General features: G+C 61.1%; 3 protein-coding genes across 10 annotated transcripts; 1 reads left to right on the forward strand and 2 right to left on the reverse strand.

The window, feature by feature from the left end:
• Positions 1–948: 948 nt before the first annotated feature.
• Positions 949–11,637, reverse strand: TPRN (taperin). Its single transcript, XM_026489878.4, has 5 exons — positions 11,527–11,637; positions 7,526–10,843; positions 1,772–2,012; positions 1,585–1,691; positions 949–1,477 (listed from the first exon to the last, which is right to left on the reverse strand). Exons 2-5 carry the CDS (start codon positions 9,629–9,631, stop codon positions 1,415–1,417), a joined length of 2,517 nt encoding a protein of 838 aa, XP_026345663.2. The 5' UTR covers positions 9,632–10,843; positions 11,527–11,637; the 3' UTR covers positions 949–1,414.
• Positions 11,638–11,728: 91 nt separating this feature from the next.
• Positions 11,729–13,259, reverse strand: TMEM203 (transmembrane protein 203). Its single transcript, XM_026489819.4, has one exon. It carries the CDS (start codon positions 13,020–13,022, stop codon positions 12,612–12,614), a length of 411 nt encoding a protein of 136 aa, XP_026345604.1. The 5' UTR covers positions 13,023–13,259; the 3' UTR covers positions 11,729–12,611.
• Positions 13,260–13,288: 29 nt separating this feature from the next.
• On the forward strand, positions 13,289–22,576 carry NDOR1 (NADPH dependent diflavin oxidoreductase 1). Of its 8 annotated transcripts, none has more exons than XM_026489888.4 (14): positions 13,289–13,527; positions 13,928–13,956; positions 18,362–18,459; positions 19,354–19,452; positions 19,538–19,639; positions 19,718–19,927; positions 20,162–20,283; positions 20,410–20,630; positions 20,730–20,837; positions 21,044–21,158; positions 21,271–21,417; positions 21,496–21,614; positions 21,690–21,784; positions 21,868–22,576. In XM_026489888.4, exons 2-14 carry the CDS (start codon positions 13,951–13,953, stop codon positions 22,010–22,012), a joined length of 1,587 nt encoding a protein of 528 aa, XP_026345673.2. In that variant the 5' UTR covers positions 13,289–13,527; positions 13,928–13,950; the 3' UTR covers positions 22,013–22,576. The 8 variants fall into 8 exon arrangements, with proteins under 8 accessions (XP_026345673.2, XP_026345671.2, XP_026345672.2 ...); XM_026489886.4 differs by having other exon boundaries at positions 13,299–13,527; positions 13,879–13,956; XM_057313857.1 differs by having other exon boundaries at positions 13,302–13,527; positions 13,879–13,956; positions 20,114–20,283.
• The last annotated feature ends 71 nt before the right edge of the window (positions 22,577–22,647 follow it).

Raw genomic sequence — 22,647 nt, forward strand, 5'->3', positions numbered from 1 at the left:
CTAAACTTGGCTCGGCGCAATGGCTCCATGCTTCTCACCGTCCATGGTCACACCAACCATGCCCACTTCCAGCCTTCCACGCTGCTTGGGCCCAGTCCTCCATCCTGAGTCTTCTCTGGGACCGTCTCTGCTGGCCTGTCAGTCCCTACGAGGGGTCCCTACGGCTACTGCTTGGAGGGGCTAAGTAGGTTTGGGAAGCATATATTGTTTGAGAGGGTCTGGAAGAACCTGGGCCCACCCCACCCAGAAACACACACTAAAAATACCCTCCTTCCCAGGCTTGGCCAAGCAGCGTTTCCCATGGGCTTGACTCCTCAGGAGGGATATACTTGTGTTCTGTGCCTGGACTGTGAACAGTCCCAGCTCCCAGCTCCCCAGCTCCAGCAGGCAGCTCTGCATCTCCTGTTACCGCTTGGGATCTGCTGGGTTTTCCTGCCAGCCACCAGCACCGACCCCAAGGAAGTGGTCAGCCTGTTACAATCTAACTGCAGACTCCTGTGGGTCGGGTAGCTTTCTATGCCAGGCAGGAGGCTCTCCCACCCCCTGCCTGCTCCTTGTCCCCTCAAGTGCTTGGCCTTTAAGTAACAAAGATTCTCCCATCCTGCCAGAGTGACACACCCCAGAGAGCAAGCCCAAACTGCCCCTCCCACCACAGCTCCCACTATGTCAGACCTGGATGGGAGGGGACGGCCCCAAAGGCCAGAAGTGCTCACAGGAAAGTCCCTCTCCCAGACAAGTGGGTGGCTGGGATGGGAAGCAGGGCAACTGGGGCTGCGAGAGTAAACACCTGGACCACCAGGACTGCAATGTGTGGGGGTGCCACACAGAGCCACCCCCATCCCTGGGCACAGATGTCCTAGCCAGGCTCCCACTGTAGCCTCCTCCCCGCAGCCAGGGCCTCAAGGGAGTCCCCCAGCCCCACCCCTGCTCCCTGCTTCTCAGGCCAAGGACCACACAGGAAGGCAAAGGCGGCCTTGTCCAGGGCTATTTATTGAGTCCATCATCAAATGCAAGAAAAGACTTGCCATTCATCACAAAGGGGGTGGGCTGAGGTCTACCGTTGGGGGGTGGGTGGGAACGGCTTGAAGTTCGACAGAGGATAGGCAGCCAAGCTAGCCCTTCACACACATCACACAGGTGCTGGGCATGGTGTCCAGCAGGACCTTGTGCGTCCTCCACAGGCAGTGCCCCCAGATCAGGGCCGAAGAGCAAGACAGCCCCAAGGGAGGCAGGAGCCCCCAGTGTTCTAGGCTCAGGCTGAGCACCAGTACAGTTGTGAGGCCCCAGGAAGGGAGGGTGAGATATGGCAGGGCAGAGCCTGGCAGGGCAGAAGGGGGGTGCAGAACGAAGGCAGGGCTTCTGGGCACTGCCCGACTCCCAGGGCTCAGCCTTGGCCATCCTTGCAGGGCTGGGGTCAGAAATAGAGAGCTGGCTCACTGCGGAAGTCTGAGAGGTCGTTCTGACCGGCAGGGGTGAGCTGAGAGAGAGGGACACAGAGGGAGCTGATGGGCTTCAGCCAGGCGTTAGAGACCCACCCCACCCACCCTGTCCCTTGTCCGCCCTCCTAGGCCCGCCCCTGCTCACCATGACCTCCTTTGGTGCGGGCTCTACCTCACTCGGAGTCTGCTCCAACGTCTGCTCCTGCCATTTATTAAAGGCCACGGAGTGCTTTGGAGTGTAGCTGGACAGGCCTGCGGGCCAAGAGGCACAAGTGTGGACATGCGGCCCAGCTTACCTACTGGGCCACCCATTCCAGCAGGTGGGCACTCACCAGAGCTGCCGTCCGGCAGCCGAGGGCTCTCAGGCCCCACGCTGTTTACAAAAGTGGCTCGGGGCAGGAAGAGCGCAAAGGGCTTCTCCAACACCCCATCTGAGCTGGACTCCTCCTCCTCCTCCTCGTCTTCCTCCTCCGCCTCCTCCTGGGCCTCGGCCTCCTCCTCCTGCACCAGGGAGCTCTCAGGAGGGTACTCAAACGTGGTCTGCAGGCGCTTGTCGTTGAAGGAGATCTTCATCTACGGGCAGGAGGCACATCAGCGGGGCCCTGCTGCCTGGCTGCCGGCAGTCCTGCAGCCCGGCTGAGCTGGGCCCAGTGACCCCCAAGAACACGGTGGAGGTCGTCAGGCCTGGGCAGGTAGCAGAGCATGCCATCAATCCTTCAGGAGCTGAAAGGCAGGGCTGCCCCTCTTCAGAGACAACTCCTTCACTTATACCCTGTAGGCCCGGGCGAGAAGGACCCCAAGAAGATTGGCTCCAGATGCCCACGGCAACCCAGGGCCAGTGTGTCTAAACACCTGCATCCCAGGCCCCACCTATCCACTTCCCACCCCAGGCTTAGGGTCAAGTCATCTCGAGTAATCTACCCCTCCCAGGGACCAGATCGTAGCCAGCAGCAGGAGCCCAAGGTCTCAGGGTCTCCAGAAGCTTCTATGGCAGCTCCCAGGGTTGAAGGAGTGCCTTCACAGGGGAACACTGCCACATTTCCTCCCTAGCAGCTCTGTGGCAGGAGCAGGGTCCAGGTGAACTGTACCTCGGGGGCCAGGCACATACTTGGAGGCCCTACCTTCTCAGCTACCAGCAGCTCCTGTTGGCTGGGGCCTCTCTCCAGGACTGAGTTCACATCTGGGCTCACCAGCCACCTGAATGATGCCCACACAGCTCAGCATGGACCCCCGCTGTTCAGCAAGGACCAGGCACACCCAAGCCCCAGAGTCCACACGCGGTGATAAAGCAGGGTAGCTGGCACATCCAAGCCCCAGGAACGGGGCACCAAGGGCCATCACCCTGATTTACAGACTGAGTCAGAATAAGAGCAAAGCTGCTCCCCGTGGGGGTTGTGGTGACCCTTTCCTCCCACCCGGACTACCCATCTGGCCCCTGTCCACCCTGTCCACTCTGCAGGCTGCAGAATTTCATGCCTGAGCAAATGCCCTCCTCTCCCAAAGGCCTCGGAGTCCAGGCCAGGCTGCTGGTTCTGAGAGAAAGTGGGGTCAGGAATGAGCAGGACTGCAGACAGACCCTCGCCCTCCCTGACCCAGGACTCCCCTCCCCACAAGAGCCACAGGCCCACCGGGCTTGCTCAGCCGGGCTCAGCCAGGCCCGGCAGGTTGGTAATGAATACGAGAGCCACCAGCCTGCAGAGGACGGGAGCAGCCCTACGGGAGCTCGAAACATTAAACTCCTGAGCACAGGACGCCAGCAGCCAGCTCAAGTTCCTCCTCCTCCCTTGGAAGGAGCCGGAGTCAGGAGCTGGGCCCCCACTCGAAGAAGCATGGGGCCCAGGGACAGCAGGCCATGGAGGGGCCTCACAGGAAAGCCGGACTTGGAGCCTGGGCAGCAGAGGGACCCCCGGCACTGACCTCGGGGGGCAATGCCAGGCTGAGCCAGTGTCCAGAAACAACAGTGTCCAGTGTCTCCTGTCACCCCACCACGCTCTTCCCACAACCACAGGTGCACACACATGGCCCCACATGGCCCCCCATGGCCGTGGGCATCCCCATCTCAGCATGGCGCACACACAGACATCTGCTGGGCAAATCACAGGCCCACGCCCCATCCTCTTTGTCCCAGCTGGCCGCACATACGAGCAGTCACATGTAAGAGTAGACAGGGGCAGGCCCCCTCAGTCAGCCAAAACCAAGAGCCAAATATCTGCTCCTGTCAGTGGAAGGCGAGATATCCCTCTACCTGCCCTGCCCCCACACAGGCCCGCCCCAGCCCTCCAGCTGCCCCCCCCGCCGGCCCACCCAGGCCTAGCAGGGCAGAGGCCCAAGGCAGGATGCGACTGCCAACCCAGGGGCCTCCCACTGCCCCAAGGCCCCACAGTGAACAGGGCTTCCTGACACCCCTGGGTCCACGGCATTGTCCTCAACGACCCTGGGCCCTCCAGGCCCATCCCCCACCACTGAAGACACAGGAAGGGCTGGCTGCCAGGACCCGGCCGGATTAGTGTGCCCTCATTAGTCCACATGACCAGCTCCTAGCGGGGAGACCGAGGGGGCTGGGCACACACGGGCACTGAGCCTGGCACAGCCTGGCCAGGCAGGGGCGGGGCGGTGCTCCCAGGCCACTGTCTGCACCCAGCTGGAGCCCCGGGCTTGGGTCACATCCCACCTCCCCTTCAGTCTCCACACTCTACAGCCTCGTGGGGCTCCCAGGCCTCCTGTGGGTGAGGTCTCTGAGTCACAGGACACCCTGTGACGAATGCTGCTGGGAAGGGGCCCGCCTCTAGCCCCGGGCAGGCAAGCCGGGCGTGGCCAGGGGCTGGCACCTGTGCAAAGCTGGCTCAGGGGGACTTTGCCCGTGGAACCACGCGTAGCTGGCAGGTGGTTCCTGGCTTGGCCCGCCTCCCAGCTCCCACAGGCCCTTTGCCCCCCTCACCCTGCCCTACCTGTGCACACCCAGCTTGGGTTACTGAAGGGCGTCCACCTGGACTCTGGTCGGGGAGCTGGGTCCAACCAGCCCCTGCTCTGGGTGAGCCCCGCCCTGCTCTCGCTCCCCAGCACACAGCTGCCTCCTCCCATCCCCCACTCAGTCTGCACTCTGGGGGACAACAGGACCACCCCGCACAGCCTCCGCCAAAGCTCCCACAGCTGCTTCCTGCTGCCCCAGATCAAGGGCAGCACCAGCCCAGGGCAGACCCTCCGCCAGTGGGGAAGCTGAGCAGAGCAGGGTCCAGCCTGCTTTAGTGGCTTCCGGGCTTTCTAAAGCCCACAGGGGGGAGGGGGCACCCGCAGAAGCCCTGGGGGAGTGGGAAGGGTGAGAAAGGAGGGCAGAGAAGACACAGCCAGGACGCCTGGGAGGTGGGGGTGCGGCACAGCAAGTGGGGAAGCTGGCTCCGGAAGGCAGCCGCAGCACCGCTCTAAGGACTGGAGCGAGGTTGGGGGCCACGACCCGGCCAGGAAAACCAGGGTGTTGGGGTGGCGCTTACCATAGGGGAGGGCAGATGGCCTAGGGTGTCACAGATTGAGCTCTGGGGACGCTGACACACTCAGGCCGGGCAGAGAACCAGCAGGTAAGGAGGGGAGGGGAAGGAGTCCCCAGACGTGTAGGAGCCTGGCCAGGTGGCACCTCACAAAGGGGAGAGGCCCACAGCACCAACCCAACAACCCTGTGGGAGGCGGGTGAGCAGAGCCGCTGGACAGTCCCACCAAGCACAACCTGGGGGCCGGGGCAGAAGCAAGAGGGGGCATGGCCACCATGCTCCACAGCGGCCAGCCCCTGCTTGGCCATCAGGGGAGGGACAGACAGGACACCTGCAATTCTGCCAAGAGACAACCAAGTGGGTCCCCCCAGGCAGGCCTCCCAGGTACACTGTCCGGCCGGGCCCCCACCGCCCCAGACAGGGCTATAGCCCTCTGAGGCCCAGCAAGGGCACGGCACCCTACATGACCTGCCAGCTCAGGAGCAGACTGCCCAGGGGAGCCACACCTCACCTGCCGCCTGGGAAGGGCCCCAGCCCCTCCCACCACTACCCTGGTCAGCCAGCCATGCAGGGGCCAAGGTGAGCAGTGGGCCCCAAGGTCCCCAGTCGGGAGGGGGGAGAGCAGGACAATGGTCCAAACCACGGGCTGACTGGAGTGGTCAGCAGCCCAGGCCCCGGAGGAATAGCAGGAGGAACGCCCAGGGCTGCAGTCAGGAGGAACTCCAGGGAATGGAGCAGAGGGGACAGCCCAAGCCAGCAGACGGCTCTGAAGGCCTGGGTGGCCCCATGCCTCTGCCCCACGAAACAGGAGTTCTGGCTCTTCTGGGCAGGGCAGCTGGTGCAGGGGGTGGGGCAGTGCTCACAGGCCCAAAGTCACCCCCGGCAGACTGTGCTACTCTGGCAGGGCTCTAGCCTGGCCACTTGGCCTCGCCAGGCATCCATCTGGACCCCCCACGCCCTCAGGCTGGCATCGAGATCAGGCCAGCTTGGTCCGAACGGGTCTCCACTATGGGCCAGGGCCTGCTTCCTCCCATCACTTCCTCCTGCCCTTCTCACCCCAACCCTGCCACAAATGACCCCCTCTGCGCTTTCCCCAACTGGGGGAGGAATGAGTGGGCTCTAGAAACAGAAAATGAGCATTCAATTCCTGCCCCACAAGCTCCACGACCTCCAACCACCCTCAGGTTCCCCATCTACAAAGAGGGGGGCTGTTATCACCTCCCCTTCCTGGGTCCAGCATGGCAAGGGACTGCCTCCCAGTTCAGGGTCAACAGTCAGGGAGCAGGAGCGGGGAGGTGGGGCTGACGACCATGGCTAAGGGCAGGAGTGAGGGTGGGAGGGTTGTGGCCCGTAGCACTAAAGAGAGGGTGAGTCAAGGTCAGGCAGGCAAGATGGGCCCACCGGAAGTACCGAGGCAGGTGGGTGTGGATGCCTGTCCCAGCAGATGGAGCTGGCAGGAGCACCAATGCCCCCACCCAAGGAGGAGGGAGGACACATGGAGGAAGAGCAGTGCAAGGCCAACCCACGGCAAACAGGGAGGAGGCAGCTCACGTGATTAGACAACCGGCAGGCACCAGTGATGGGGGCTTCAGTGACACAGAGCACATCACCACCCCCATTGCCCCAAGGACTTGAGGGTAGTGGCAAACGTAGCTTAAGGGTGAGCCAATGGAGAAGCCTGCCAGGCGCCATCTCAGTTCCAGGGGAAGGCACACCTGCCCCGTGCCTGCTGATGGGGGTCATGTGGGGCTGGCTTTGGACTTTGCCCCTGGGGCAGACCCAGGTGCTAGAATGACCAGGAAGAATCTGAGGAACGTTTTCTTGGGCCCAGAGGGTTCCAGGCCACTGGGCAGCTGGGAATTAAGGCTCCAGCAGGGCTCCTGGTCCTGCAGCCAGGTCTCTCTCTGCCTGAGGCCCATCCTCCCCAGTGAGGGGGAGAGTCCACACTGCTTCCAGGATCACACCCCAGGCCTGGCACACACTAGGAGTTCAAGAAACGCTCGCATGAAGCCAGGTCCTGCTGGGCTCCAGGCCAGCATGCTTCTGGGGGAGCTGACAGCCCCCGACTGAATGGTTCCCCTAGGCTGACAGTGAGGTAGGGATCTGACCACACCCAAATCACAGGCCTCCTGCACCTTCCCGCTTCTGTCCTGGCACCTGCGACCCACATAGGCCAGGACTCCAGAAGACCAAGCAGCCAGGGCCAGTGGGGAACTATTCATCCAGCTGGACCCACGATGAGACAGGTCTCCCCCGCCAATTCCAGATGTAGCCGCAGGAATCAAAAGGCAGCCATGGTACTGGCTGGACTGACCTCCCCACCAGCCTTACGAAGTACACCTTAAGCAAGCTGTCCCCTATGGACCATTAGGGCTCTACTGGAGCCCAGACCAGGGATCCCTCCTCCCCAGCTCAGCCCCTCCTGGAGCTTGCATGGCCACCCAGTCCGGGGTCTCCTCTGGTCCACAGAGAGGTCATCCCTTAAGCCATCCTCCAGCCAAGCCAGGTGTCCTAGGAAGCAGGCACATGTTAAACCCACAGCTTGTGACCCGTCACCTCTCTCCCTCCCAGACAGTGGCTCTCCCCCCTGTTTCCCCTACTGACCTTCTTTCTCGAGGAGCCAGCCTTGGTGAGGCAGGACTTCTCTAGAGCCAGGTAGCCGCCAATCACCTCAATCTCATGCACGGTGGGATAGCGCTTCTTCAATGTGGTCCCCAGGGTGGCAGGAGGCTCTGACAAACTGCCTGCCTCCTCATCCTCGGCCTCCTGTGGCCCGGGCTCCCCGTTGGCCTGCAGGGACCCTGGTTTTCTCTTGGGAACCACGGTGAAGGTGTTGCCACCTCGATGCTGGAGCCCTGACGGGTGCCCAGGCCCAGTGGGGTGCAGATGGTACCAAGGAGGCCCCCCAGCTCCAGAGCAGGGCGGTTTGGCTTCTTGGGGGACCTCATCCTCCGAGTCCACCTCATCAATGAAGGTAACAGGCAACCCTGGCCTCCCAGGCACCTTGCCGTTCTTGGCCAAGCTGGGAACCGCAAGGCCCTGGGCAGGCTTAGCTTCGGCAGCAGGCAACGCATACAGGGACGGTGAGGACAGCCTCTGCCGCCTAACAGCCTGGTCCACAAGGGCAGTAGCTGGCCTGGGGCAGGCCCCCTCCTCGACCCCCAAGGGGCTCCTCCCTCCGGCAGGCACGCTATCCCTTCCAGGCACCAGTTGGGCTTCGAGCTCCAGGCGTTGGGAGGCCCAGTCAACCTCTCTCTCTGGCAGCCCTCTGGCCTGCCTCACTTCAGGAGGAGGGGCCCCAGAGTCCTTGCGTTTGGGGATGAACACGAAGGAGTTTCGGGAGTTCACACGGAGGTTGGCCAGGGCCCGGGCCTGGAGGTCCCCAGCAGGGATCCTATCCACGTCTGGCTTGGAGGCCGGCCGTATCTCAAAGGAGTCATTGGCGCTGGTGGCCGCGGAGACCCACTGGCGCTGGCTGGGAGTGGCATTGGCAGGGTTGGGTGTAGGCAAGGCCAGGGACGCGGCTGGAGTGGCACTGGGGGTCCCGGGGCTGGGGGGTGGGTGGACGGGGGGCTCCCCTGACTCCACCTTTGGCTTCCGCTCGCCCAGCCCAGGTGCAGAGCCCGCAAGACCGTTGGCAGCGCCGGCTCGGGACTCGGGGGCTGCAGGCTCGTTGGGGAGCGGGCGAGGGCCAGCGCTGCAGTGCAGGCCCCGAGGGTGCACGGTGAAGGAGTTGCTGCCGGTCTTCTGCAGGAAGTCGCTGAGCCGCGCCCCGGGGCCTGTATCACGGCGCTCAAGCTCGAAGCAGGCGGCGCGCTCACCCACGCGCGGGGCGGCGGGGCCGGGAGCCGGCGGTGGCTGCGGCGGCGGAGTGCGGCCGCGCTCTGGGCTCCCGCGGCGGACCGGCGCGGCCGGGGCGTCGAACTTCTGGAGCAGGCGGCTGACGCGCCCGGGCGGCGGCGGCGCCTCGTACACGAGCACCTCAGCGGCGCGGATGCGGGCGGCCGAGCCAGGGCCCGGGCCGGGGCCGGCGGGCGGGAAGCCCGGTGCCGACTCGATGATGAGGATGTTGTCGGCGTGTATGGTGCGCACACCGGGCACGCGGCGGTACAGCTCCAGCAGCTGCTGCACCGGCCGCGCCCCCGCCGGCCCCTCGCCCCCCCCGCGCCGCGTCCCGCGCCGCCTCTCCGATTCGAGCCGCATGAACGGGTTCTCGCGCAGCGGGCCCAGGCTCTCCGCCAGCACAAGCCGCTCGGCCGCCGGCTCCGAGGGCTCCGCCGCGCCCGCCTCGGTCCCGGTCTCAGGCGCCGCGCCCCCGCCCAAAGCGGCCAGCTTGGCCCGCTTCCGTTCCAAGATCTCCCGTTTCCAGGCGGGCAGTGCGGCGCGGGGCCCCGGGCCCGGGCGCCCCAGGCCGGCCATGGTGCGGAGCGGGCGCCGGAGCCAACGCGCGCCGGGAACTGCGGCCGCCGCCGGCAGCCGGCCTTCGCGCCGCAGCCACGCCCCCCGGCCGCCGTCTATTGGGGAGGGGCCGGCTCGGACCCGCCCCGCGCCCCCACCTATAGCAGGGGAAAATGGCCGGCCGCGCTGATTGGAGACTGCTGTCCCTGACCTCTCTTTCCCGGGGGGCCCAGTTGGATAGCGCCCGTCTCCGGAGCCGGTTTCCATTGGGGAATGTCCTTCTGGACACGCCCCCGACCCCTCGCCGCTCATTGGCGGCCCCACTTCCGCCTCTGTGCCATTGGCCTCCGCGGCCGGAGGGCGGAGCCCGGCGGGGGTGGGTCCAGGCGGGCAGTCCCAGCCGGACCCCTGGGCCCAGCTAGGTGGGTGACCTTGGCTGGGCTCGGTCCTTCCTCATCGTGGACTGCCAGCACCCAGTCCACCTGTTCCTCACGCTCAGAACGCAGCGGAAGAAGGGCCTGCCCAGGACTGGAAAGCTGTCCCCGCCGGTTCAGGGACTGCCCACCCGTGGTCCTAGGTCCTCTGCAGGACTTAGTGGAGATGCCAATGCCAGAGCCCCACGCAGTGCTGAGGAATTGCTTCTCAGGAACCCCTAACTTTTGCCAGCCCCCAGAACTCACTCTGTTGCTCACACAAGTCGGAGAAGCCCTACCCCACACTTTGCCATCCAGAGCCCACCAAGCAGGGACAGGAGTGCAGAAGCTGTGAGGAGGCACAGAGAAAGCTCTCCAATGCAGAGAGCCACAAACGCCGGGCTGTGCATTCCACCCTGTTGCCTCCCCACACTACCCTTTCATCTGTTGAACTTCCCACATCCCAAGACTAGTAGGAATGCCTGTGACCTTAAGGGCACAGCTTCCTTGCCCACATGCCATGAAGAAGCTCACTCCCAGCACTCACCACACTTCGAGGCCCAGTGGAGCCAAGGGGAGATGGGGAGATTAAGGGGTACTGACACAGAAGGATGTTACCTGCCTTCCCCTCACCTCTCCTGCACTCAGCTCTGCTCAGTAATGGCACTACTGCATGCTACAGCACCCACCTTTCAGGGACAGGGCTCCAAGGACACCTGGGGCTCTGCAGAGACTGGGGGCAGGTTTCAACCTGGGGTGCCCGTCTCAGCTTCCAGGTCCCATGGTGGTCTGCACTATCACTACTTTAACATTGACTTACTCCTTTCCGCTCTACTAAGCCGAAAAAACAAACTGATTTCAGCCTCCCAGAAGTCAAGTGTCTCCTTTTTAGGGCTCTGGTCAAATCACTTTTCCAAAGGAAACTAAGCCTTCTTATGCTCATCCCTTCTACAGCACCAGAATCACTCAATTCTGAACTACAGAATAAAACAGGCTACAACAAAACATGCAACCTAAAAATAACATTAAAAGAAAACCCACTCCCAGGGTGCTTGGATGGCTCAGAGAGGCATGCAACTCTTGATCTCGGCGTCCTGAGTTCAAGTCCCACCTGCGCTATAGAGATTACATAAATAAACTTTAAATAATAAAAATAAGAAATAAAACAAAGAAAACCCACTGGCAATGTTCAGGTTCTATCTGACTTTGACACAAATTATGCCGATCCTGGGTAGAAAACATTGTTGTAGCTGCAAGACAAACCAGACCAGTCTCCAACACAAGCATCTCTCAGGCCATGCAGCTCCCATTCTAGGCAGAGGGTCACGGAGCCACTTCACTGGAATAGAGGTCTGCAAATCTGCTCTGTGAAGGGCCGGACAGTAAATAGGTTATACTAGCAGTTCTCACCAGGGACGGTTTTGTCTCCCAGACCTGTTAAAGTATGGAGACACTTCTGCTTGTCCCAAGTGAGTAGAGGCCAGGGTTGCTGTTAAACATTCTACAGTGCTCTGAACAGCACTCCCCTCCCCCCCCAGTCAAAGAATGATCTGACCCGAAACACCAAGAATGCCAACTGCAAGCCACATTCACTTCCTGTCACACGTTCTTTGTTTTTAGAACCCTTTGAAAATGTGAAAGTCACTCTCAGCTAATGGGGAGTACAAAACAGGACTTCGGCCATATTTTGCCGACCCCTGCTCTACAGCAAGGCCTATAAAGACCACACACCAGCAGGAAGACAAGGCTCTGATGTCACACAAACTATTCAGCAGGTCCTCAACACAAGCCTACCCTATGTTGTCTTCACCCTGGCTCCCCGGGCAGGAAGACAGGCTTCTCCGATGGAACGCCCCCATCCACCAATGAAGCTCTAGTGCATTCCAGTCTCCCACAGTCAGCTTTGTAACCAGCTACATGACACGGGGGGAGGGGGGGGCATCTCAGCATTCACCTGATTTCACCCTCAAGAAGTCAGGCAACCACTGCACATCTCAGTAAAACATTCTTATTTTATTTTTATCTCAGCAAATGTTCTCATTTGGCACCTGACTGGCATTAAATTAAAGCCCCAGGCCAATGGACGTGGGCCAAGACCATTTGCAGGTCTCGGTGCCTACGAGCATCAAAGTTTTTCCTCTCTCTGATCCCTTAGGGAGGCCCAAATCTGTCTCAAGTGTGCTAACAGTGCTGGCCACAAGGTGGTGGGAAAGTCGCAATCGGCTGGGATAGGAAGCCAAGCAGTGCTTTATAAGCAAAGTTCTCTCAGGCGACAGATCTCCAAATATAGGGTCCCAATCATGCTTACTCAACACACTCCTGTCTGCCTGGGCTGGAATGAAGAAAGGGCCATCCTCCCCATGGCTCAGGGGAGGAGACACAAGCTTGTTTACACTTTTTAGAGCTCAAGCATCTAAGTAAGTCTTGTCTGGATGGATGGGGCAGTGAGCTCTTAGGTTAGCGCTGCTGGGCAGAGGAAATCCCCGAGTCCAGCTTTGCTGCCTCTGCACGGGGAGTACTTTCCCAAGATCCATGAAAAGACTCAGCCCATCAGGACATTTTACATACTTGCAGTTTCCAATTGTCAGAGGAATTCTGCACTGTCTGGCCTGGGTCCTTCTCAACATCTCAAGTCAGGATTAGCTATTCAAAGCAAGAAATAACAAGAAATATATTTTAAGGATCAAGACTGCTCTTTTTAGCCCTGCTGAGGGAACAATTTTAGACATGATTGGTATAGAGAAAATTGCACTCGCCAGGGCAGGAACTGGCTTTGCTTTCAGACCCAGACTTCTCCTTTGGTGCCGCAGAAGTGGGACCTCAGCGTGAGGTCCAGCATCCTAGCTATCCAGAGTTCTCTCTCCGGCCTTTCTTTGAGTTTAGTTGACCCGGCAGGCGCGGATCATGAGCAGCTGCAGGAGAATGAAGACTGGAGACGTGATCAAGCCGAACCAGAGCTCCCGAGTCTGTTCCACCAGCTTCTGGCACAGTAACATCTCGAAGACAAACTTGAGGCTAAGAACCGTGAGGACCCAGAAGAGGCGGAGCACGGCCAACCGCTTCTCTCCATCCTGGAAGAGGCGCACAGACACGATGGTAGTGAAATAGGTGCTGAGCCCATCGGCGGCGAAAAAGGGCACAAACACGTTCCACCAGGAAAGGCCAGGGGCCAGGCCGTCCACACGCAGTGCCAGCAGCACGGAGAACACCAACAGGGCCAGCAGGTGCACGAAGATCTCGAAGGTGGCGAAGCCCAGCCACTGCACTAACTCCCGGAGCGAGAAGAGCATCGCGCCGGTTGAGCGCGGGCCGGGGCCCGGCCGAGCGTCCCACCGGCGGGGTTGCTCCTCCTCTCCCCGCGGGTCTTGCCGGCGCCTGCCGCCGTCGCCGCTGCGGCGAGCGGCAGATAGCGAGCGGCTCCGCCCGTCCCGGCCCTCGGCCGTGGCGTGCCGCTAATACCCTGGCCCCGGCCCGGGACCTAGTACTGGCCGGTAGCGGACGCCCGCCTCTCTCGGACGCCATGCCCTGCAGGGCGCGGTCTGAGTGCGTCACTTCCGGCCATCACCGGAAGTCGGAAGTCCAAGCGGGTCGGGCCGCCTAGGCTTGCAGGAGCTGTTAACAGGCCCTGTACTTGGGTGCTGGCGTCTCCGGGCCTCCCCAATGCCGAGTCCGGGGCTTCTGGTGCTCTTCGGCAGCCAGACAGGCACGGCTCAGGATGTGTCGGAGAGGCTGGGCCGCGAGGCTCGGCGCCGGCGGCTCGACTGCCGTGTGCAGGCCCTGGACTCTTACTCAGTGGTGAGGGCGCCCTAGGGCCTCGGCGGGGAGACCGAGCAGGCCTGGGGCACCAGCCCCCACTCCGAGCTCTCGACCGCAGGGCGCCGCATTTTGTCTGACAGCGGGCCCTTCATTTATGGCGCGTTTAGGGGGCGTGAAAACTTCGGAACGGTAGCTTGGCTTAACACGTGGAGGGAAAAGCAGGCAAGGTGGCGGGTGGAACCGGAAGGAGGAAAGGCTGGCCGGCCGCTCGCGGGTGCTCACTGAGACCCTTTTGTCCTACCACCCTGAGTGGGGGAGAGGGGCCCAGGCGGCGGAGAGGGTGCCAGGTCATTACGGCCCGAGGTCTTACACGTGTGTCTTTTTGTTGAGGTGAATCTGATTAACGAGCCCCTGGTGATATTTGTTTGTGCAACTACAGGCCAAGGAGACCCCCCTGACAACATGAAGGTAAGACTGACCTGAAGGCTTTCTTTGCTCAGGAGCTGAGATCACTGCCCTGGACCTCACTCTGTTTTCTTTGCCGGGAGAGTCCCCAGAAACACAGTTGCCCTCCTACGCCTGCTGCAGTAGGCTGTGGCTGTGGAAGGGTATCTTCCCATGGAGCTGGGGGCTCTGGCTGTCCTCCCTAATAAACTGTTCACAGGCCACCAAATATCCTTGCTTTCCATTTTAACCTTTAATATTTCCTCCAGGGCTGTGTACGAATCAGGTCTGGGTCTGTATGTGTGTTTCAAACCTGTTGGAACTTCCCAGAACATTCTTCAATTTTTGAACATCTTTTGAGCACACATTCTATTCCAAGCATGATCGAGTGCTGGGAATCCAGCCATGAACCTATTTCTGTCCTCGTGGAGCTCACAATATAGCAAAAGCAACAACTTTCACAGGCAGTCACAGTACTAGCAGATACATGCTGCCAGGGAAAGTACCAGATGTCATGGGGTCATTAAGAAAAGCTATTTAGCCCAAACTGGTGGCTCAGGGAAAGCTTTCTGGAAGAAAGGCATGTAGGCTAAGGCCTGAGGATAAGTGGGGGCTAGCCAGGCAAGAGGGAGCAGCCTGTGCAGAGGAGAAAGACCACCTCTGGGAGGAGTAGAAAGCAGTTTAGTAGGACAGAGCCAAGGAGAGCATCAGGGTGGGAAGGGAGAAGAGAGGCAGGTAGCTGGAACCGATCCCAAGGAGCCCGGCAGCCACAGTCAGGTGGATGGACTTGAAGTGAGGGGCCATGGAATCCACTGGGTGACACTGTCACATTTGTATTCTGGCAAAACTGCCACTTGTCAGTAGGGAGGGCAGGCTACCGGAGAGCAAGAACAGCTCCAGAGGGTGTGCAGTGCAAGCAGGACTGGCGGCCTGGACCAGGAGGGTGGGAGACAATAGAGACGCACTCCAGGGTAGAACCAAGAGGACATGGACTCAAACAGGGATTCGGGCTCGGGGACCAGAATGGCTGGTAGTTTCAGGCACAGAGATAGAGAGCAGGGAGGTCAAGTGCTAGGAGTCATCCAGGTGGAGATGCAAGGTCAGCGTGGAGCTCTAGCAAGGATCCTGGGTGAGGCATGAGAAAGGAAGCTCCTCCCTCTTTCGTGGGACAGGTTACCCTGAACACCAAGGGCATGAGAGGTGAAGGAAAGCCTGTGAGAGGCAGGAAAGTGGCCCCAGCAGCAAAAAAAAGGGACCAAATCTAAGGTCAAGGGCACAGTGGCGACTTCTGAGAGGAAGGTTTCCAGCACTAAAGCTGCACAGAAGTAAAGTAAGATAAGGCTTGAGCAGCACGGGTAGGGTTTGTCAGCAAAGGGACTGCTGGTGACTTTGGGGAGAGCAGTTTCAGTGACTCACAGGGAGAGAAGTGGGTCACAGGCTCAACAACTAAGTGGAGAGAATCTTAAGAATGTCTCTACGTTAAACAGAAGGGGTGCCTGGGCATCTCAGTTGGTTAAGCGTCCAACTCTTGATCTCGGCTCAGGTTATGATCTCAGGGTTAGTGAGTTTAAGCCCAACATGGAGCCTCCGGGGGGGGGGCGGGGAAGATTCTGGCTGTGAATGGGGCTAAGGGGTTGGAAAGAAGGTGTTAATAAGATGAGAAAGAAGGGGTGCCTGGGTGACTCAGTCAGTGAAGCATCTGCCTTCAGCTCAGGTCATGATCCCATAGTCCTGGGGTTGAGTCCCACGTCGGTCTCCCTGCTCAGCAGGGAGCCTGCTTCTCCCTCATGCCTCCCCCCACCCCCGCCAGCTTGTCCTCTCTTGCTAACTCTCTCTCAAATAAAGTCTTAAAAAAAAATAAGATGAGAGAGACCTGTTAAATGCTGGAGATGGGAAGACTGGGGGAGAAAGAGGCTTAAGATTGAAGAACAGGGTCACAGCAGGGATGATATAGGAGGTCAAGACCCCAGCACAATCAGGAGGGGTCTCCTTGGATAGGAAGAAGGACAGGAGAGCAGGCAAATCTGAGGGGATCAAAAGCAGGAGGTGAAGGGTGGATGCCCAAGTCACAGGGCACGGGAGGGGAAGGGAAACAAAAGATTTCTGGGAGGTCAGCTGGGCTGGGGTACAGACTGGATACGAGAAGCCAACAGCACGAAGGAGGTGACGGTCATCCCTGGATGAGGATGGACACGGCATAGACCCCACCATGGAGGTGGTCAGGAGGGAGCCCTCCCCAACCACTGCGGGGCCTGGAGGCTCCTTGGAGAGGCTGCAGACTGAGGTCCCAGGGAGGACACAGAGGCAGGGGCATGGCTTCTGCTGAAGCCCCGGCTTAGTGACCAGCTGTGTACTTAAACAGGAAGACGCCGGCTGCCTTACCTTGGTCCTCAGAACCCTGTGGTCAGGCATGGGCTCCCAGGCAGCAGACAGGGGAGCCCTCTGTCGGGAAAGTGAGTGACCACAGTGGAAGACCCAGCAGGGTTCTGGCCGTGAAACCCATGCTGGGTGACAGGCCTGAACTCACACGAAGAACCACCACGCCCTGCAAGAAAGAGACTGAGAGAAGCACAGACGTAACCTGGAGGAGCAGAGACAGGGCAGGCCCTCCAGAGCCCGGCAGCCATGGGACAAGAACACACGAAACAGCGCAAACCTGGAAATAGGAAATGCTCTTGAAGATGATGTCAGGAAAACCTGAAAAGATCAGAGAGTAAAGTTGAGACATTCTCCTGGAAAGTATAGCAAAAAATGAGCTGGGACACAAATCAAATCATTCGAGGAAGGTCATTCGAGGAATCTCAGAAGGTGAACCACAGAATGGGAAGAAACTGACCAGAGAGAGTAACACGATGTCCCGGAACTGAAAGGGCCCACCTGGATGGAAAGGCTCCCGCCAAGGCACGTTGTGCTGGGCTGCAGCTCTTGGGGACAGCAGGACACAGGAGGACCCTGGGGCCCGGCTGGACCAGCTTGGAGCAGGGCCCCAGGCTCTTTGGAAAGAGGATTTCCCGTGGCAGTGTGCCCCGCTAACCTGCGGGTCACTGAGAAGGGAGGGCCCGGCTCAGAGGCAGAGCTATGAAGGGTGCCTTCCCTGGGCCTCTTGTCGGCAAGCACCTGCAGGACGTTCTCTGCGGGCTTTAGGAAAGCAGTCCGAGGAGGAGAGTGCAGGAGAGATCCCGGGAGGCAGAGTGGGGGCAGTCCCCAGCGGTGGCCGATGCAGCTCAGTCCTTGGGGAGGCCAGAGGTGGTCCAGGACCAGTGGGCAGAGCTGTGGCCCGACAGGGCTGGGGTCCCTTCACCTCAGTGGGCCTCTGTCTCTAGAGATAGGAAGCAGAAGGGAGGTGGAGTGCAGCTAAAGTCCTGGATCTCTCACAGAAGTAGGTGTCACCAGGGCTCCGGTCACTGTGGGCTGAAGGTGATGGGGATCTGTGTTGGAAAATTGCCTCTGGAGGCTGGGACAGAGTGTGGCCCAGGACATGCTCCCACGAGGGCCCCCAGGTGGGAAGGAGAGGCACCAGGCTGTGGCCTTGGGGGTCTGGGTGTAAGGCCCCTGGGATGGCCAGACGCATGCAGGTGAGGGCGCCCTGGGGAAGGGCACAGCTCTGGGTCCTCAGCTAGCACAACGAGTTAAGTGGGAAGCCGTGGGGGTAGCAGTGAGTACAAAGCAGACTGATGGGGGCTCGGGGCCAGGAGAGGGCTCCAAAGGAGAGAAACTTCACCTTCCACCAACGGGGTGGGACTAGGACCACAGAGGGGCTGCAGGGCCTGACGTCTCAGCCCAGAGGTTCAGAGCTGGGGGTGGAGGGGCCTTCAGAACACAGGACTCTTGATGTGAAGGGGGAGCCATCCCCAGGGGAGACCCAAGCAGGAGCGGGTGCTTCCCCCACCCTGGGGAGAGCTGTGGGACAGGCGCCAGCCATGGCCTCCCTGGTGTGGACCCCAGTAGCCTTCTCTCCAAGCCCTCAGACCGGGACGGGGTGGAGCTCCACGTGGTGGCTCTGGAGCAGCTTGCTTTTTTTCCTTTTTTTTTTCTGTTTGTTGTTGTTGTTGTTTCAAGGTTTACTTGTGTGAGGGAGGGAGGGGAGAGGCAGAGGGGGAGAATCTCAAGCAGACTCCACACTGAGCATGGTGCCCGGCGTGGGGCTCGATCTCACGACCCTGAGATCAAGACCTGAGCTGAAACCAAGAATCGGAGGCTCAATGGACTAAGCCACCCAGGCGCCCCCAGGGCAACTTTTTTTTTTACGATTTTCTGCCCTTTCCCAATTTTTTTGCCATTGTGATAGAATTAAAAAAAAAAAAAAACGGTCTTGTTTTAGTAACAAAGATCTAGAGGAACAGGGTGGGTCCTGGATGCAGCTCCCCCTACCCCCCAGGACCCCAGTGGCCCAGAACAGGGCCTCTAACTTGGCTTCTTCTGGCTGTAGAACTTCTGGAAGTTCATATTCCGGAAGAATCTGCCACCGACCTCTCTCTGCCAGATGGACTTTGCCATCTTGGGCCTCGGGGACTCCTCGTATGCCAAGTGAGTAGGGGCGGGAGGGCTGCTGGCCTGCAGGGACTGTCTTCGGGGTTGAGCACAAAGTGTCCTGGTAGAGGGACAGGTGACTCGGCCCCCAGGGCTCCCTCTGGACCTCGGGCCGTAGCCAGGCTGTGCGCCCTACTTCCACAGGGACCACTGGGGAGCCGCTGGGTTTTGAAGGACGCACAGGACACAGACCAGAGGCTGGCAGGGCAGCAAAGTGGGGATGTCTTCTAGGACGGGGCGATGTCTGGACCTGGCCAGCATCATAGGTTGACATGGGACCCAGGACAGCAAAGGCCTACCAACTCCCCACTCTTACAAAAGCACATACTCAGGAGATATTTGAGCTTCCAAAGAGCACGGAGAGCGGTGCAGCGGGAACAACCGAGGGGCACAGAAGACCCCCCCTGCCCCTGGGAGCCACCCCCAATGCCCCTATTTCCCTGGGTATGGTGGGTATGTCCTAAGTAAAGAGCACGGTTGCTTTGCTTTATTTTTTGAAGTGCCACAGGCTTTGCATTAAGGGAATGCGAGTCAGCAGGTCACCGAAACGTGGAAACCCTGACTGTGGCCCAGGGGCTGAGGGAGGGCCCGCCGGGTACCACTGCCCCCAGAGTCAGGCGCAGCAGGAGGAGGACTGGGATGGCTCAGGAAAAGAGGACAGGAAACGGGCGGCAGTGTGACTGTCCTCTGCTGGGGAGTTTTGTTCCGCGCCTCAAGTGGACACTTGTGCATGGCAGCGCAAACACAGGCATGAGGGCAGGGGGGTGGTAGGGGGACCCTCCTGCTGACAGTGTTCCCTGGGAGGCGCTGTGGGCTCGTTTGGGGCTGCTTCCCCTTTGCCGCCCTGCGGCCGGGGCTGGGGCACGCTCAGGCCTTGCTGTCCCTCCGAAGGTTCAATTTTGTGGCCAAGAAGCTACACCGCCGGCTGCTACAGCTTGGGGGCCGTGCCCTCCTGCCCGTGTGCCTGGGTGATGACCAGCATGAGCTGGGGTGAGTGGGATGGGGGCGAGCTGTCCCGCAGGGCCTGGCCATGAGCAGGGCCCTGCAGACTAGTGCGCACGTGCTCTCTCTCCAGGCCTGATGCTGCCGTCGACCCCTGGCTACGTGATCTGTGGGACAAGGTGCTGGGGCTGTACCCCGTGCCCGTTGACCTTGGCATGATCCCCGCTGGAGTCCCGTGAGTGTGGGTCGACAGGTGCAGCGGAGCGACCTGAGGTCCTGCCAGCAGCCTGACCAGCGGCTGCCTTCTCCACAGGTTGCCCTCCAAGTTCACCCTGCACTTCCTCCTGGAGGCCCCCAGGATGTGCTCTGAGGAGCAGCGTGTGACTGGCACAGACCCTCATGGTCCCCCTTCAGAGCAGCAGCCCTTCCTGGCACCCATGGTCTCCAACCGGAGAGTCACCAGCCCCTTGCACTTCCAGGACGTTCGGCTGATTGAGTTTGACATCACAGGCTCGGGGCTCAGGTGAGGGGCCTGAGACGCCAGGTGGCTGAGGGCTGAGGCCAGGGGGGCTGTGGCTGGGGGTGCAGAAGGTCTGCCCGCAAAGCTGGAGAACAGGCCCTCAGCAGGGTGGAGGGGTGTGGGCCAGGCGGCAGGGAGACACTTGCATCCAAGGACCCCTCACCCCAGCATCCTCCCCTGCACCCGCAGTGCCCTGTCCACACCCCTCTCACTCTTCCCAGTGGCTTTCCTGCACAGCTTTGCCGCTGGCGACGTGGTGCTGATCCAGCCCGAGAACTCAGCCAGCCACACCCAGCAGTTCTGCCAGGTGCTGGGCCTGGACCCGGACCAGAACTTCACCCTGCTGCCTCGGGAGCCAGGTGAGCACCAGGGGCCAGGGGAGGTCCGGCTGCGGCCACCCGTTCTCCCCGTCCTGCGGGGGTCTGCTGGCGTGCTCAGCCGTCCCCCGTGTGCTACCCCCCACCGTCTCCTGCTTCCCCCTGCAGGCATGTCCTGTCCTGCGCGGCTGCCCCAGCCCTGCTCCGTGAGGCACCTTGTGTCCCACTACCTGGACATCGCCAGCGTGCCCCGCCGTTCATTCTTCGAGCTCCTGGCCTGTCTCTCTCCCCATGAGCTGGAGCGGGAGAAGCTGCTGCACTTCAGTTCCCCCCAAGGTCAGGAGGAGCTGTATTCCTACTGCAGCCGGCCTCGTAGGACCATCCTGGAGGTGTGAGCAGGTGTGGGCAGGTGGGCGAGCCTGGGGCTCCGAGCCACAGCCACACGTGGCCACGTTGGCCGAAGCCCACCGGAGGCTGTCTCTGCTCAGGTATTGTGTGACTTCCCGCACACGGCTGGAGCCATTCCCGCAGACTACCTGTTGGACCTCATCCCCCCGATCCGTCCGCGGGCCTTCTCCATCGCCTCCTCTCTGCTGGTGAGGGCCTGTGGGGCAGAGCCCAGGGCTGGCCTCGATGCTGGGCTATGCTGCATACAGGCATGTAGGTTGGGGGGAGGTTGCTCTGAGCCTCCATATCTACCCCACGTCTGGGGCCAGCCCTGGGTGAAGTGGGTGGAGCCTGAGCCAGGGTGGCAGGCAGGGATAGCCCAGTGGAGCAGGGCACCCACCATCCCACTCCCCAGGCTCACCCCTTGAGGCTGCAGATTCTCATGGCTGTGGTGCAGTACCAGACCCGCCTCAAGGAGCCCCGCCGGGGCCTCTGCTCCTCCTGGCTGGCATCTCTGGATCCTGGGCAAGGTGACCCCTGCTTTCTGGAGGATGGGGAGAGAGGACTGGGCCCGGGGCCTCTTTTCTGCCCCGTGTACCCCAGGGCCCGGGTCTTCTTCATGCCTCCGCTCTCCTGCCATAGGACCTGTCCAGGTGCCGCTGTGGGTGCGGCCCGGGGGCCTGACCTTCCCGGAGACACCGGACACACCTGTAATCATGGTGGGCCCTGGCACTGGCGTGGCCCCTTTCCGAGCAGCTGTGCAGGAGCGCGTGGCCCAGGGTCAGAACGGTGAGCACACAGGATCCGGGCAGGGCAGCCATGGGGGCTGACTGCGCCCAGCCTCAAGGCCACCTTGTGTTTCCCCAGGAAACTTCTTGTTCTTTGGCTGCCGCTGGCGGGACCAGGACTTCTACTGGGAGGCTGAGTGGATGGAGCTGGAGAGGAGGGGCTGTCTGACCCTCTTCACAGCCTTCTCCCGGGAACAGGTGTGCTCAGAGGGGAAGGGAAGGGGCCAGAGTGCAGACTCACCCCCACCCCAACCCCCTGCCACCTCCCTATAGGAGCAGAAGGTGTACGTGCAGCACCGGCTCCGAGAGCTGGGGCCGCTGGTGTGGGAGCTGCTGGACCGCCGGGGCGCCTACTTCTCCCTGGCAGGGTGAGCCTGGGCCACCAGGTGGGGTGCGAGCCGGCCCTCGGGGGGTCCCAGCCACACTGAGGCCTCCTGGCCTGTCCCTCCAGCAACGCCAAGCGCATGCCGGCAGACGTGTCGGAAGCCCTGACATCCATCTTCCAGAAGGAGGGTGGGCTCTCCGGCCCTGATGCAGCCAGCTACCTCGCCAGGCTCCAGCGGACACGGCGTTTCCAGAGTGAGACGTGGGCCTGAGGAGCCATCCTGCCGGCCTCAGCCACTCTAGCCACTGCCTTCAGGGGGGCCACCATCATCTCCCACCCTGTCCCCTGCACAGCCCCCTCCAGTCCACCCTGGGTCCCCTACTCAGCCCCGACGCCGCTGCCCATTCACCACCCCACCCTGCCCCCATCCAGGGCTCCAGGCTCCTGCTGTCCTTTCCCACTGGCCCCAACTTGGGTCCTGGTCAGGGTGGTCCCTGCACTGTACCACCCTGCCTAGGGATGGTGCCCCAGGAAGGAGCAGGCAGCCTGATGGGCATCAGGGGCTCCCCAGACAGCATAGGCACCTGGGGTGCAGGGAGCCCCAGTGAGCCTTCTGAGGTGGTACAGGGTTCCTGGGAGTGCCAAATGCCACTCCCCCCCTTGCCCTAGGGGACAGCAGGCTCCCAGTCACCCACTGCCACAAAGCACCCGGTGCTGCCTCGGGGCCTCACAGGGCTCGGGCTCAGGCTGGAAGTCAGTGAGAACCACAGCAGTGGGAGGAGGCCCTTCCCTGCCCCATCTTGGAAAGCCTCAGTAATAAATTGTGGGCTCTGGGTGGCTGATTCTGACCTGCTCTTCCTTATGACTGTCTTGGTGACCCACTCAGGACAGCTCTTGGTGCCTTGG

This window comes from Ursus arctos, unplaced genomic scaffold (genome assembly GCF_023065955.2).
Source record: "Ursus arctos isolate Adak ecotype North America unplaced genomic scaffold, UrsArc2.0 scaffold_18, whole genome shotgun sequence".
Classification (NCBI taxonomy): domain Eukaryota; kingdom Metazoa; phylum Chordata; class Mammalia; order Carnivora; family Ursidae; genus Ursus; species Ursus arctos.

Coding starts and splice junctions, on each gene's coding strand:
- TMEM203 (XM_026489819.4), bottom strand. CDS start 13,022: ATGCTCTTCTCGCTCCGGGAGTTAGTGCAGTGGCTGGGCTTCGCCACC.
- NDOR1 (XM_057313857.1), top strand. CDS start 13,393: ATGCCGAGTCCGGGGCTTCTGGTGCTCTTCGGCAGCCAGACAGGCACG. Junction 13,528..13,878: donor CCCTGGACTCTTACTCAGTG/GTGAGGGCGCCC, acceptor CTTTTTGTTGAG/GTGAATCTGATTAACGAGCC. Junction 20,284..20,409: donor CCTGCTGCCTCGGGAGCCAG/GTGAGCACCAGG, acceptor TTCCCCCTGCAG/GCATGTCCTGTCCTGCGCGG.
- TPRN (XM_026489878.4), bottom strand. CDS start 9,631: ATGAGCGGCGAGGGGTCGGGGGCGTGTCCAGAAGGACATTCCCCAATG. Junction 2,013..7,525: donor CTGGCTCCTCGAGAAAGAAG/GTCAGTAGGGGA, acceptor TCCTGCCCGTAG/ATGAAGATCTCCTTCAACGA. Junction 1,478..1,584: donor CCGCACCAAAGGAGGTCATG/GTGAGCAGGGGC, acceptor CCTCTCTCTCAG/CTCACCCCTGCCGGTCAGAA.